Source organism: Acipenser ruthenus, chromosome 44, assembly GCF_902713425.1.
Source record: "Acipenser ruthenus chromosome 44, fAciRut3.2 maternal haplotype, whole genome shotgun sequence".
Classification (NCBI taxonomy): Eukaryota; Metazoa; Chordata; class Actinopteri; order Acipenseriformes; family Acipenseridae; genus Acipenser; species Acipenser ruthenus.
In genome coordinates, this window is record NC_081232.1 from 543,059 (window position 1) to 559,085 (window position 16,027).

Here is a 16,027-nt window from a genome sequence, read left to right on the forward strand (position 1 = left end):
TTCCTTGTTTATGGTGAACTGGTTATAATGTATAAATTATTTTTTTAGGGTTATTTTGTATTTAGAAATGTGTCGTGTATCGATATCTATACGTCTTAGAAGTATTTATTCATTGGCAGTCAAATTGTCTTTAATCTTCACGTGTAGGAAAAAAACACAGATGAGTACCTGCGCTTTTTTGTTGATAATTTCACCCCTGCTGCAGCATGCAGGCAATATATTTGTGTTTCGTTCATGTACAGATTGTTTGTGGTAACACTGTATTTTAAAGCCATTGAAAACTCATTCAGTGGTCCTCATACTCGCATTCATCAGAGTTTTTTGAATCCCAGCCAGCTAAATTAACCCCGAAACGTTTAGCGAAGGGAAGGGTACATGCGTGCGAAATTAAAGCAGTTATCGTATAGAGAGTGACAGCCAGGCACGATTCGTGTAAAATAGAATCCTAACAATGAAATCTATTTTTGTTTAAAGTTAGTTTGCCTAAGAAAAGGCAGAGCAAACATAAACAATACTGATAATAACGTGTTTTTGGAGGTATTTACACACAGCAAATCGCCTCAGGCTTTCTAATAATCATAAAAGCAATAGTATAGCCATGTATCACCTTGCCAATAAACGATGGATCAAATTATCTGTAATAATCCATACGTTTCCATTTAGAACTATTACTGATAGATAAAGACAAAATATTTCAGATATGCATTAGCCTGTGGTAAACGGTATCAGAATCTGCATACAAACCTAAAATGGACCCTGACAATTTTGAAGTATACATGTATTGCAAAAGAAACTACGTTAAGATAATGTTAAATTTGTGACACCCCCAAAAACTCCTCCGGTCCCCACATGTGTAATAGTTGGTCTGCCTCGTCGTGGAGTGTACAAATAAGTCAATAAAATAAACACATTCAAACAGCACAATATATGTAACTTGTTATAAAACATCAAGTAAAATAGAAGCGATGAAGGATTTTGCGTCATCTTTCGACATACTACCTTAATGATTTTAAAATGTTTAAAATATTAAACGAGAACACTGTCTGAGCTTTCTCAAAACTACTTGCAATGGTTAATTACGTGTATTTATAAGCAAATTAAAATGTTTTTCTATGATTTTGGCAATATATATATATATATATATATATATATATATATATATATATATATATATATATATATATATACAAGTTCAATTGTAGATGGTATTTAAACACTTGTATATTCACAACTACCACTACTACAACTACTAATACTACTACTAGTAGTAATAATAATAATAATAATAATAATAATAATAATAATAATAATAATAATAATAATAATAGCAATCTCTTCTAATTGTTTTTGAAATCACAATGTATTTTAAATGCCTGAAGAACAGAAGCAGGTGCTCAGCATGGAAAGTTTCACTTCTGCTCAAACTAATTTGAATTCATCAAAACCGATACTTTGGTTTGTCTTTTTTTAGCGCGCGGTTAGTGCTTATTTCCGTTCTGAACTCGTCTTGTTCATAGAATCTCACGCTCCGGGGATCTCTCGGTTCCTCTTCTTATAATCGCTTCAGCCTTCAGTGAGCTCGCACCTGCTGGGCGCAGATAGAGAAACAGACGACAGATTAAAATAAACCGTGTTTCGAGATCCAAGATAGCTTTATTTCTTCATTCATTTGCTTATTTTATTCTTGTGCTTGCGAGGGACTGTTCTTCCTTGAGAGCTTGTGCCTGAAACGAGAAAGCATGTCGAGTTTAATCTGCCATCAGTCCCCGCTGACGGTTTTTTTTTGTACGAATCTGGCTATTTTGAGCCGATTGATTTCTAGAAAAAATGCTAAACACCGTGAACGCCCTTCATGCTTCAATTGTGATGTTCAGTGGAGTTGCTCTTTGATAATGTATTCATATTTTTAAGAATATCGACTCATTCGACTGAGACCGTGTGTTAACAAGTAAGCTGAACTTCAATAAATGGGTAATTTTTCAAATAAAAAGCGCATTAAAAGTATCACCGGCACGTGAAGAATTGTCCCCCCTATGCACGGCCAGATTCAGAGCAGTAATAACTGCATGTATAATTTAGCAGGATATGCTAGGATATAAAAATATGTACTGAACAATATATAGAAATAACATAAAAATGTCAGTAAATATTTATAATCGGTCTCACATTATCTTCTATGAAAGTATTTGTGTTCTCTTCTTGAGAAATATTCATATATATATATATATATATATATATATATATATATATATATATATATATGGGAGGGGATTCAAGAAGTATAATACAATATTTGAATTGTTGTTCACTAGTCGTGGTTTTGCTATTTAGTATGTTGTATTCACAAAACTGTAGCAGTGTGCTTAGCAAGTTAACAACAGAGTCATTTATAAGGTTGTGTTAGACCACCCAAAATAAATAAATAAATAAATAAATAAATAAATAAATAAATAAATAACACTTTACATTGTGTCTGTAATTACTGAGACATAAAAGTGTAGATAAATGTTATCATGCATACTTGCAATGAACTTAATGTGTACATCTTTTTACATAATATAACCCTAACCCTTATATATATATATATATATATATATATATATATATATATATATATATATATATATATATATATATATATATATATCATGGTGTATTTATTATATGGTGTTAAAAGCTTTTCACATTTAGTACATTGTAACTATGCATGATAAGACTGTAATTATGTGTAAGCGCACATGTATTTACTAATTAACTACTCTGTAAATAAACAGTAATTAGAGATATAAAGTGTAACCATATAAAATAAGTTATCTTATGGATGATGTGTTTAACCGTTCTGATTATGTGTATATCACATGTTAATAGCTGATCTATTTTTTGTTGTAACATGTTAATAGCTGATCTATTTTCTGTTGTTACATGTCAATAGCTGATTTATTGTTTCCCAATCTGGCTTTTTGTACATTGAGCGTGTTTTGATCAGATGACAATAGAATGAAAACAAGGTGTTGTTCTGATCTTCAATAAATACACCCAATGTTATTTTTTATTATTATTATTTGTTGTAATTATGATTGTGTTATTATATAGCCTACTTTTATTTTAAGGTCTTCAATGAACCGAAGAAACAAAAAAAGTCCCAGTTTTTCACTCTGGAAATCTTTTAACCCTACCAATAGTTATGAAGAAAAAAAAATGAAATATTAAATACAAGGTTATCATAATGTGTGCATCATTCATATAGGAAAACGTGAGATCTATGAAGTGATGGTAATACATATTTAATATAATTATTTATGTGTATTTTAAGGACTCTCTTAGAGTCTTCTTTAAACTTTATTTATGTCCTTATTTTAAATTCTTTTCAACAGCACATGCGCAAGCAGAGAATTCGAGTTCATGTAACTGGTATATTGTAATTACTCTCAAGGCACACATTGCTTAGATGAAGAATATTCTATAACAAAATCATTGTTTTCTGATATTCACATTCAAAGTTTTACTACTCATTATACATATCCATAACCAATCACATGTCATTTTTTAAAAAATAATTTTGTAGTTCGAATGGTCTTGTGCTCATCCAGTAAAATGGGGTTTCCTGAGAGATTTTGCAAGGGCTAGACCAGTATTAAGCATGATACTTACTAAATGTAACTTTAATATAATAGCAAATATATTAATTTAACTGGGATGATATAGATTGCTTATAGCAGGTAAGCGCCAAATTATATTTTAGTTAAATACATTTTATACATTTGGTTAATTATTATTATTATTATTATTATTATTATTATTATTATTATTATTATTATTATTATTATTATTATTATTATTATTATGTTTTTCTTTCCATTTCTGAAAAGGGAAAAGAGAATATATAAAGTATATAGATACCATTAACGCTACAAGGGACATATAGGTCCCACAAATAGAAAATAATGCTAACTTTCTTATTTTTGCAATGAGGCGCACGAAACAGGGTTTAAAATGTACGGACAGGTTGGACCTGCAAATCCAAATTGTCAGTTTCCTCCTCGTGATAGTCGAGTCACTCTTAAATGTATTTTAGAAACCTTTTGAATAATTCCTCGATTCCTGGATGAACATAAAAATCCGAAATATTCTACAATTTAACACCTACTGTTTTTCAGACAAGCAAATATTTAAGAACATTTGTTGCATTATACCTCTAGAGAAAATGATCAATTCTTTATGAGACAAATCTATTTTTTTCTGCTTAAATACATCTTGATAAATATACAAAGTGAAATAAGCCATTTTCTATCATGAACAAAAACCAGCCCTGTGTATAAAGGACTAAAATAAAAAAAAGATCTGACTATTTTGAAATTCACCGTGAGCAGTGAAAATGAAAGCTCAGTACTTAAAAAAGAGACCCACGGGTAAATTGTACTGCAATTAACTAATATCTACACAAAAGCCTAACCGGTTTTAAATTCACAACATTCACTATCAAAGTTAAATTGGATCATTAATTTGTTGTTTATTTTAACTGTTTTTTTATTGTTTTATTTATTTTTTTTAAACTTTATGTTAAAATAAAATAAAATAAAATAAACTTAACCGAAGAAAAATAACTGAGTTAATAACTAAGAACATATAATTGAGTAATTATTATAAGGGTCATGGATCGATTGCAGATCAGAAAGAAATATAAAAGGACAGTTAAAAAAAAACTAATTTAAAGCCTAGAGACTTTAAAGGTGTAAATTAAACAAATTATAGTGAAGCGCATGAACTATAAACTAGCTGCGGATTAGCTGAACTACACCTTGTAGTAAAGATATACCAATTGTATTATGAAATATATTAGTGTAACATAACCACTGGACTAAGTTCTGAATTCTAAGTTCTGAATTCTATAAGTTCTGTATTCTATAAGTTCTGAATTCTAAGTTCTGAATTCTATAAGTTCTGTATTCTATAAGTTCTGAATTCTAAGTTCTGAATTTACAGTGTTCTCCTTCCTCAACACAATTTAATATAGGCACTCTGAATGCCCACTTACAATGTTGGAAAGTTGACACTTGCCACAGACTAAGATGTTTTAATTTAAAATTTCAGTGAGTTTGTTTTAATCTATTAAGTACCGAGCTGCATTTATTTTTTGCATTTTGATGAAACAGCAACGTTAGCTTTCGTGAGTTTTAGTGATGGGTGGAATTAACAACTCCCTCACAAGGGTGATGTAAACTTTTGGCCATAGCAATTAAACATAATGTTTATTAAAGCAGAATACAACAAATGTTCCTAAATATTTGCTTACCTGGAAAACAGTAAATGCTAAATTGTAGAAAATGTATTATATATATATATATATATATATATATATATATATATATATATATATATATATATATATATATATATATATATATATACATACATACATACATATAAACCTGTTAAAGATATTCTACTTTCACAATGTGTGAGTTATCAAAAAGACACCAGCTGCATCAAATATTTCTGGGTATTTTTATTTTTTTTATTTCATTTGATAATTAATTGATGGTGAAAGTAAAATGTCTTTAAAATGTGAATATAAAAAAATCTACAATTTAGCATTTACTGTTTTTTCAGGTAGGTATTTTTAAATATTTAGTAACATTTGATGTAAGATAAAATGACTAATTTTGAATGTGACAAATCTATTTTTTTCTGCTTTTATAAAATATTATGTTTAGTCGTGAAATATCTTGAAATACCCATTTTTAGACTGTGAAAGAACAATTTTTACCATGAAAAAAGAAATACAGCCATATGTGGAAATTGTATCACCAATATGTTACTATACTGTATAACAAGTAACCATGAAGAATAACACGTGTTTACTTGTGAGGCACAGTTAGCCAAAGCAAAAGGTAGCTCTTCAAATAAAAACGAGTAATTATTTTATTGTTGAGAAAACACTCTTAAACTGAAGAAGAAGAAGAGATGGTTTGCTTTTGAATCAGGTGGGTTTGTTTTTGGCTTGACTCAGTTTTGGTGCAGTTTCACATGAAACAAACAGCTGTGTGTGGGGGGGGGGGTACTCTACACTTAGGTAAAAGCGTAGAGCACAAGGATGTTGGGATCAGGTTGTACAGTATAGGTGACACCTGTGCCCAATTCTGTACCAAAAGAGCAACCAGACTAATCTCAGGACTTAATGAGCTGCAAAGACAGGCTGAAATAATTGAATCTATTCAGCCTGGAACAAAACAGAATCAAGGGAGACAGGCTTGAAGTCTGTACAGTCTTGAAAGGAGTTGACAAAGTTAACTTCTAGTGCTGTCTTTTGAATTACGTTACCACGTACTATAACACACACAGTTCACCAACGCTGTACAGTACAAATCGGCCCAATCAGGAAACCACACACTGGACCCAGATTAGTGCATAAGTGACATAGTTATGTCATACAAGCTAGTTGGTTGAAATCTTGAGCAACAACACACTTTAATATAAGGTAGGCTTTAAATTCTTTAGACTTCTTAGAGGACTTCATGTTTCAATTATACTCGGGTGACATTTTAAAACCAAGCACAGCTCTTGAAAATATTCCGTGGTTTGGAGAAACACCCACCAAGATAAAATGGTTTAAAGAAGGGCCTAAACCAAATGGGCTTCCTTTTCTCAGTCTTGAAAACTGAGTCCCTCCAATCAGACACATGGAATTGCAGTTTAATTTTTAGAACGTAGAATTACTAATCAGAGAAGAGAGCAAGTATAAGGGTTCTTTCATAACAGGAGAGGATCCCTCTATAAGTTTAAGTTCTCTCTTTGATCCGCCTAAGAAAATATTAGTTCCTTGAGCTATATTTCTGTTTAACAAGGGGGTCCTAGCAGGCGAAGGTGGCAAGAAATAACGTTATTATAAAATCAATGGCAAAAAAGATACCAAGCATTCAAACAGGACAAAAACACTCAAAACAATCATGAAAACAGAAATACAAAACAAACGCATACAAAATAATACAATTCCAATGTACTGCACACGATCCTGGGCAAAGTCTGATTTGACAGGATTTGCAACCCTGGTCAGATTTTAAATAAATATTTCTGAGTGGTTTTAAAAAGGTACTGTGAAGAAAAAGCTGTGTTTACATTCAAAGGCAGTGAGTTCCAGAGATGAGATGCTTGATACACAAAGTTGGCCCATATTAGATCTCAATTTGAGGATTTTAAAAGCAGGCTCATCATTTGATCTTAGTGCGCAGGCAGAGGTATACGTCTCTAACAGAGATGTAAGGGAACTTGGAGCATTTCCAGTGTACACCTTATAAACTAAATACAAAAAAATGACAGAGCCTTCTGTTCTCCAGACTGAGCCACCATAGAGAGTACAGTGGAGCTGCTTGTAGTCTGCATTGCAGCACTATTATAGATGGGAACCAGCTTTGTCAGAACTGTATGGGGTGTGCTCGTGTATACTGAATAGCGAGTTATGACAGATATTTTGAGTCTAGAGAGTATAGCAGAGACGATTGGTTATAACACAGCTATATGGCTACAGATAGAACACTGGCTATGTTGATAATGCTTTGAAATGCATCCTGTCTATGAAGCGTGAGCTATTCTTCTGGATGTAAGTGAGGTTATGCTGCCATCCAGTGGCAACACACAGGAATACCTTATTAATATGTACTGGTGCAATGTAATCCCTCTGCGGCCAGCGAATCATCTTTATACAGAGGTACTAAACTGGAGCATTGCTTTCAGCTGCTTAATGGTGAGGAGGAAGTCTGGATACTACTGTAATATTATTATAAGGACATGACTAGAGGAAGTCCAAATCTCCAGGTTAATATGCAAAGGACTGTGGTCATTTTAAGTAGATATCTGCGGAGTGTTCTGAGGAGCATCTTATGTGATTTAGTATTTGCATTAATAATGGCTCATAAAAATGTAGATCAAGTAAACAGAATCATATCAAATCACTTATGGGTTAAGTAATTCTTCCAATGTAATGTATTAAGCATTTTTGTCAGTAATATTTTTTTTTAGAAACTGTCAAACAAAATCATCACGTCACATCACAATTAGACATCTTATTGAGCCACATTTTCAAAGCCTTAACTCCAGGCTTTAATTAACTCAGACTTTTTGAAGGAATCATATGATGTTTCCACTTTTTTATCTTTTGAGTTTATAAAATATCAGTCGTTCTTGTTTGGGGGTTCTAGTGGAATGTAGATCTGAAAGTAGACACTCTATACCACATGCCAATCACTGTGACTCACCCTATAATGTGTATTAACTGTGTTTTAACCAGCTGTAGGCATTCCAAGTTTGAAGATGCATTCACCACATTATATAAAAATGTTATACTGCCATTTGGTGGCAGTAAGCAGAATTGCAGCTTTAGACAAAGCATTTTCATTCGTGCCCAATGCACACCATAATCCATGAGTTAATTCATAGATTTTTATAGGGAACGTTTGTTTGACATGGTTGATGAAAAGACATTCCTACGAGCAACTGGCATTGTCTTATGTGTTGTAATTTTAGTATGTTTTTTTTTCTTTCAAAAAAACAGTGCCCACAGACCCACCAGATATCATTTTACTCCATCTACCTTGTGAAGACGTTGAAACACCAAAGCTCATTCTGACCTGCATTGTAGCAGACTTCCACTCAGAACAGATTGAAATAAAGTGGTATATCAACTGGAATTTTCAAAGTATTGAAAAATCTTCACCCATTCCCAACGGAAAAGGAGGCAAAGAGAAAGCATTCACCTTCATCAGCCACCTGGAGACTTCCATGGATGAATGGAAGAAAGGTAGCATGTATTCCTGTGCCGTTATGCACAGAAATACTATGACCAACAAGACAGTCAGCTTGTGTACAGGTGAGAAACATCAAAACTTTATAAAATTCATCTGAATTTAGGAATACCAAAAGAAAGTTCAATGACAAACGTTTCAACAATGTCTCCATTCAACATTCATCTGAGTAAAACAGCCTTAAATAATGAATGAGTTCAAGCTTTCTGAATGGGACCCAGTGTTTTACCTCTATATAACACAAGCAACAGTCAATGGCTTCTTAATACAGCAGGCATTCAAATCCATTTTCCTATTCTACTTCATAATAGATTTCTCAAATACTGTACAGTGCAATATATTATTTCAATAAGGAGCATTAATCAACCAATCTGTTCTTTGTAAAAAGCTGAGCCATTCTAAATCTCCACCCACCAGAGACCAAAGCAGCTATATTTATTGTTAGATCGAGATTCGGAGAGAATTGCAAGGATATCAAAACATCTTAATAAAGGAATTGAAAATAAAGTCATTACTGCTGATTCCCCACATTGCTTTCCTGAAGATGTGCTGAATCTCTGCTTTCTATTTTCGAGGCTATGCAGATTTTTCAAATACTGTTCAGCGCAATAGATTCCAGCAAGCCGTTAAACAAGCTTTCTATTTCAATTTCAGCTTGCTCCAGCATTGAGCCAACTATTCATCTCCAAAAACCCACTTTTGAAGCTATTTTCAAAGGGGAAAGAATAAGTGCTGATTGTGTTGTGGTTGGACTCAAAGACAGCACCGTTTCCTGGGTTGTTGATGGAAGAGAACAGGACTCAACATCAGTTGATAACACACTAAACAGGAATAATACCCAAAACATCACCAGGCAATTGACAGTCTCTGCTGCTCAATGGAAAAGCTACAGCAAAGTTAGCTGCAAAGTGACACACCCTTGTTTCACCAAAGAGGCGTCTATTACCAAAGAGACAGGTAATTCTGTTATATTTGTAAAAGGTGAACATTGCTAAATGTAATTCAGAAATGAGGGTCTGTCTGATGTCACTGGCAACAGTGAGAAGAACGGCTGTCTATGCCCCTTGGGTAACACTTTACATTAAGTGTCTCTAATTACTGTGTATTTACATAGTAATTACATAGTAAACACATGTGTACTTACACATCTTTTTGCATGATATATGGAAGTTATATGTTTTTGTTTTGTGCTGGTTGTGTTTTACAGGTCCCTCCAAAAACCCTGTCCTGGAGCTTCTACGCCCCTCTGAAGATCAGCTTGGAGCTGACAGCGCAGAGCTGACATGCATCATTACTGGGTTCTTCCCGAGTGATATCTATGTGAAATGGCAGAAGGGTGATAAAGAGATTGGTCCCGATAATTACAAGAACAATCCCGTTGCTCCTGAGAATGGGGGAGTCTCCTATTCAATGGTCAGTAGACTCACAATCGCCAAAAATGAGTGGACGACTCGGAATACCTACAGGTGCATGGCTGCTCATGGCACAGAATGGTTTGAAGCTAAAACATCTGACAATCTTTTTGGTAAGTTAGTGTCAATTGGATATGATGTATTCAATAAATAACAGCCAAATCAACCAATCTGTTCTTTGTAAAAAGCTGAGCCATTCTAAATCTCCACCCACCAGAGACCAAAGCAGCTATATTTATTGTTAGATCGAGATTCGGAGAGAATTGCAAGGATATCAAAACATCTTAATAAAGGAATTGAAAATAAAGTCATTACTGCTGATTCCCCACATTGCTTTCCTGAAGATGTGCTGAATCTCTGCTTTCTATTTTCGAGGCTATGCAGATTTTTCAAATACTGTTCAGCGCAATAGATTCCAGCAAGCCGTTAAACAAGCTTTCTATTTCAATTTCAGCTTGCTCCAGCATTGAGCCAACTATTCATCTCCAAAAACCCACTTTTGAAGCTATTTTCAAAGGGGAAAGAATAAGTGCTGATTGTGTTGTGGTTGGACTCAAAGACAGCACCGTTTCCTGGGTTGTTGATGGAAGAGAACAGGACTCAACATCAGTTGATAACACACTAAACAGGAATAATACCCAAAACATCACCAGGCAATTGACAGTCTCTGCTGCTCAATGGAAAAGCTACAGCAAAGTTAGCTGCAAAGTGACACACCCTTGTTTCACCAAAGAGGCGTCTATTACCAAAGAGACAGGTAATTCTGTTATATTTGTAAAAGGTGAACATTGCTAAATGTAATTCAGAAATGAGGGTCTGTCTGATGTCACTGGCAACAGTGAGAAGAACGGCTGTCTATGCCCCTTGGGTAACACTTTACATTAAGTGTCTCTAATTACTGTGTATTTACATAGTAATTACATAGTAAACACATGTGTACTTACACATCTTTTTGCATGATATATGGAAGTTATATGTTTTTGTTTTGTGCTGGTTGTGTTTTACAGGTCCCTCCAAAAACCCTGTCCTGGAGCTTCTACACCCCTCTGAAGATCAGCTTGGAGCTGACAGCGCAGAGCTGACATGCATCATTACTGGGTTCTTCCCGAGTGATATCTATGTGAAATGGCAGAAGGGTGATAAAGAGATTGGTCCCGATAATTACAAGAACAATCCCGTTGCTCCTGAGAATGGGGGAGTCTCCTATTCAATGGTCAGTAGACTCACAATCGCCAAAAATGAGTGGACGACTCGGAATACCTACAGGTGCATGGCTGCTCATGGCACAGAATGGTTTGAAGCTAAAACATCTGACAATCTTTTTGGTAAGTTAGTGTCAATTGGATATGATGTATTCAATAAATAACAGCCAAATCAACCAATCTGTTCTTTGTAAAAAGCTGAGCCATTCTAAATCTCCACCCACCAGAGACCAAAGCAGCTATATTTATTGTTAGATCGAGATTCGGAGAGAATTGCAAGGATATCAAAACATCTTAATAAAGGAATTGAAAATAAAGTCATTACTGCTGATTCCCCACATTGCTTTCCTGAAGATGTGCTGAATCTCTGCTTTCTATTTTCGAGGCTATGCAGATTTTTCAAATACTGTTCAGCGCAATAGATTCCAGCAAGCCGTTAAACAAGCTTTCTATTTCAATTTCAGCTTGCTCCAGCATTGAGCCAACTATTCATCTCCAAAAACCCACTTTTGAAGCTATTTTCAAAGGGGAAAGAATAAGTGCTGATTGTGTTGTGGTTGGACTCAAAGACAGCACCGTTTCCTGGGTTGTTGATGGAAGAGAACAGGACTCAACATCAGTTGATAACACACTAAACAGGAATAATACCCAAAACATCACCAGGCAATTGACAGTCTCTGCTGCTCAATGGAAAAGCTACAGCAAAGTTAGCTGCAAAGTGACACACCCTTGTTTCACCAAAGAGGCGTCTATTACCAAAGAGACAGGTAATTCTGTTATATTTGTAAAAGGTGAACATTGCTAAATGTAATTCAGAAATGAGGGTCTGTCTGATGTCACTGGCAACAGTGAGAAGAACGGCTGTCTATGCCCCTTGGGTAACACTTTACATTAAGTGTCTCTAATTACTGTGTATTTACATAGTAATTACATAGTAAACACATGTGTACTTACACATCTTTTTGCATGATATATGGAAGTTATATGTTTTTGTTTTGTGCTGGTTGTGTTTTACAGGTCCCTCCAAAAACCCTGTCCTGGAGCTTCTACGCCCCTCTGAAGATCAGCTTGGAGCTGACAGCGCAGAGCTGACATGCATCATTACTGGGTTCTTCCCGAGTGATATCTATGTGAAATGGCAGAAGGGTGATAAAGAGATTGGTCCCGATAATTACAAGAACAATCCCGTTGCTCCTGAGAATGGGGGAGTCTCCTATTCAATGGTCAGTAGACTCACAATCGCCAAAAATGAGTGGACGACTCGGAATACCTACAGGTGCATGGCTGCTCATGGCACAGAATGGTTTGAAGCTAAAACATCTGACAATCTTTTTGGTAAGTTAGTGTCAATTGGATATGATGTATTCAATAAATAACAGCCAAATCAACCAATCTGTTCTTTGTAAAAAGCTGAGCCATTCTAAATCTCCACCCACCAGAGACCAAAGCAGCTATATTTATTGTTAGATCGAGATTCGGAGAGAATTGCAAGGATATCAAAACATCTTAATAAAGGAATTGAAAATAAAGTCATTACTGCTGATTCCCCACATTGCTTTCCTGAAGATGTGCTGAATCTCTGCTTTCTATTTTCGAGGCTATGCAGATTTTTCAAATACTGTTCAGCGCAATAGATTCCAGCAAGCCGTTAAACAAGCTTTCTATTTCAATTTCAGCTTGCTCCAGCATTGAGCCAACTATTCATCTCCAAAAACCCACTTTTGAAGCTATTTTCAAAGGGGAAAGAATAAGTGCTGATTGTGTTGTGGTTGGACTCAAAGACAGCACCGTTTCCTGGGTTGTTGATGGAAGAGAACAGGACTCAACATCAGTTGATAACACACTAAACAGGAATAATACCCAAAACATCACCAGGCGATTGACAGTCTCTGCTGCTCAATGGAAAAGCTACAGCAAAGTTAGCTGCAAAGTGACACACCCTTGTTTCACCAAAAAGGCGTCTATTACCAAAGAGACAGGTAATTCTATTATATTTGTAAAAGGTGAACATTGCTAAATGTAATTCAGAAATGAGGGTCTGTCTGATGTCACTGGCAACAGTGAGAAGAACGACTGTCTATGCCTCTTGGGTAACACTTTACATTAAGTGTCTCTAATTACTGTGTATTTACATAGTAGTTACATAGTAAACACATGTGTACTTACACATCTTTTTGCATGATATATGGAAGTTATATGTTTTTGTTTTGTGCTGGTTGTGTTTTACAGGTCCCTCCAAAAACCCTGTCCTGGAGCTTCTACGCCCCTCTGAAGATCAGCTTGGAGCTGACAGCGCAGAGGTGATATGCATCATTACTGGGTTCTTCCCGAGTGATATCTATGTGAAATGGCAGAAGGGTGATAAAGAGATTGGTCCCGATAATTACAAGAACAATCCCGTTGCTCCTGAGAATGGGGGAGTCTCCTATTCAATGGTCAGTAGACTCACAATCGCCAAAAATGAGTGGACGACTCGGAATACCTACAGGTGCATGGCTGCTCATGGCACAGAATGGTTTGAAGCTAAAACACCTGACAATCTTTTTGGTAAGTTAGTATCAACTGGCTAGCATTTAAAAGTGATTTCATAAATGCAGTCATTGGATTTTATTTGTGTATGAATGGTTTTGTTTGTAAATAAAAACGCAAAAAAGACACAGAGACACACAGAAATTAGGGATGTGCTGAGCAACAAGTTCCAACGAGTATTCACAATGAGTAGGAGTACAAGTAATACATGTCTCAGATGGCTTCTTGCTAATAAATTTACTACCTACTTGACAGGGTTCACAGAAATTATACTCTGGTCAGTGTCTTTTATTTTACTATTTTTTCCAGCTTCTATGATACCAACAAAGCCCACAATACACCTTCTTCAGTCCACGAGTGACCTGGTCTGCTTGGTGTATGGATATAGCCCAAAGCACATTGAAATCAATTGGTTTTTGAATGAGGAGCCTGTGTCTCAAAACTATACCACGACTCAGCCATCGAAGGGAACAGATGGTAAATTCAGCACCAGAAGCCATATCCCCTATTCCGTGAGAGAATGGAAACCCGGCATGGTCTATACCTGCATGGTGAAACATCCAGCCACCAACACAATCTTGTCCCGTAACATCAGTAAACCAGGTGAGATAGGGAGAATGCTGGGTGGTCCAGTGGTTAAAGAAAGATACCAGGAGGTCCCCGGTTCTAATCCCCACTCAGCCACTGACTTGTTGTGTGACTGTGAGAAACTCACTTAACCTCATTGTGCTCCATCCATCAGATGAGACTTAAAACTGAGGTTCTTTTGTGACTGCAACAGTTGTTGATGCATAGTTTCTCCCCTCGTCTCTGTAAGTTGTTTTAGATCAAAGTGTCTGTTAAATAATGCAGGCGGGGAACATTTTTTCATGCTGCTGTGCCAGTATTACCCTATCTAATGTTTTGTTCTGTGCATATCATTTTTACTCATAAATATATGCTGTAAAGGTTTGTGTAATACACTTTTATATGCTGTGTTTACTACGGTTTATTTGAGACCATTTTTAAATGTATAGCTCAGCTGTGGCCAAACGTTATTTCAGTTAGAATGTTGGTAACCATGGTTTTGTTGCATGTAGAATATGATAAAGGGGTTTCGCTAAATGAGACGTTTCTCAATGGCAGAAGTCTTTTTTTAAAAAAAGCATAAAGGTCAATTTCACCCATTCTCTGCTTGAATTGAAAAATAAAGATAAAAAAACAGGTAAATTCTTTTTAAAATAAACATTGATAATTGTCGATTTGGCAAGAAAAAAAATTGAACAGTAGAAAGCCTAGTTATAAGCCAGTTTTACATTTGACCTTTAGGAGAGATCAAAGGTCACAGTCAAAGACGTTTTTTGATAGAGCATATATGGGTTCTTATTAACTTGTAACAGAGTCAATTATTGGGGTGCCAGAGTCAAAATACACTGCACTACCAACTACAAACACATCTGACACACGTTACCAGGACTCAAAAAGACCCAAAAGTCTCCTGCATTTTACCATATGTGGCTATGTGTTCCTTTTCTCTTAATATTTTTAATTCAGCTGCATGTGTGGCCTATTAAAGTCATCAATTAAATTGGACAATCACTAATTTGCCTATTTTTAAAAATTTTCCAAGATTTTCAGGTAGTGTGGTTTGATTTCACCTGCACAATAAATCGAAACAACAGAAGCAATGGGGTGTTTTAATAAATCTGCACACTATAGCAAGTATTTAGGAAAGGAGTCCTTTTCTGACCAGTAAGAGTAGCGGAAGCTGAATGAGGTGAATTAGCCAAGTAGCCAATTTTGGAAGACCAGGATTCAAAGCTTGTGCAAGTACAGTCCACACGTCATGGATTCTGATTGAGAGTGTGACATTAGGGTTGAATCTTACATCATCGTCTCTGTTTTTTTTTCTTTCAGAGATTATAGAAGAGAAAGACTTCCATGATGATAATGTTGATTATTTTGTCCCAGAGGATGACATGCAGGGAGTGTGGACCACAGCGTGCACATTCATCATTCTCTTTCTCCTCTCCTTCCTCTACAGCAGTTTCGTCACTGTAGTAAAGGTGAACTTTGCATTAATATGCTGTAGTTGAGCAGGAACTCC

At 35.3% G+C, this 16,027-nt stretch overlaps 1 protein-coding gene across 4 annotated transcripts in view; it reads left to right on the top strand.

The window, feature by feature from the left end:
* Positions 1–16,027, top strand: part of LOC117967175 (titin-like) — a 37,139-nt gene that overhangs the window by 19,876 nt on the left and 1,236 nt on the right. For all 4 annotated transcript variants that reach the window (XM_059012396.1, XM_059012399.1, XM_059012398.1 and 1 more), the window contains exons 3-13: positions 8,549–8,863; positions 9,453–9,755; positions 10,006–10,323; positions 10,665–10,967; positions 11,218–11,535; positions 11,877–12,179; positions 12,430–12,747; positions 13,089–13,391; positions 13,642–13,959; positions 14,251–14,544; positions 15,838–15,986. In XM_059012396.1, coding sequence (XP_058868379.1) covers positions 8,549–8,863; positions 9,453–9,755; positions 10,006–10,323; positions 10,665–10,967; positions 11,218–11,535; positions 11,877–12,179; positions 12,430–12,747; positions 13,089–13,391; positions 13,642–13,959; positions 14,251–14,544; positions 15,838–15,986 — 3,242 coding nt within the window. The remainder of the gene's footprint in view (positions 1–8,548; positions 8,864–9,452; positions 9,756–10,005; positions 10,324–10,664; positions 10,968–11,217; positions 11,536–11,876; positions 12,180–12,429; positions 12,748–13,088; positions 13,392–13,641; positions 13,960–14,250; positions 14,545–15,837; positions 15,987–16,027) is intronic.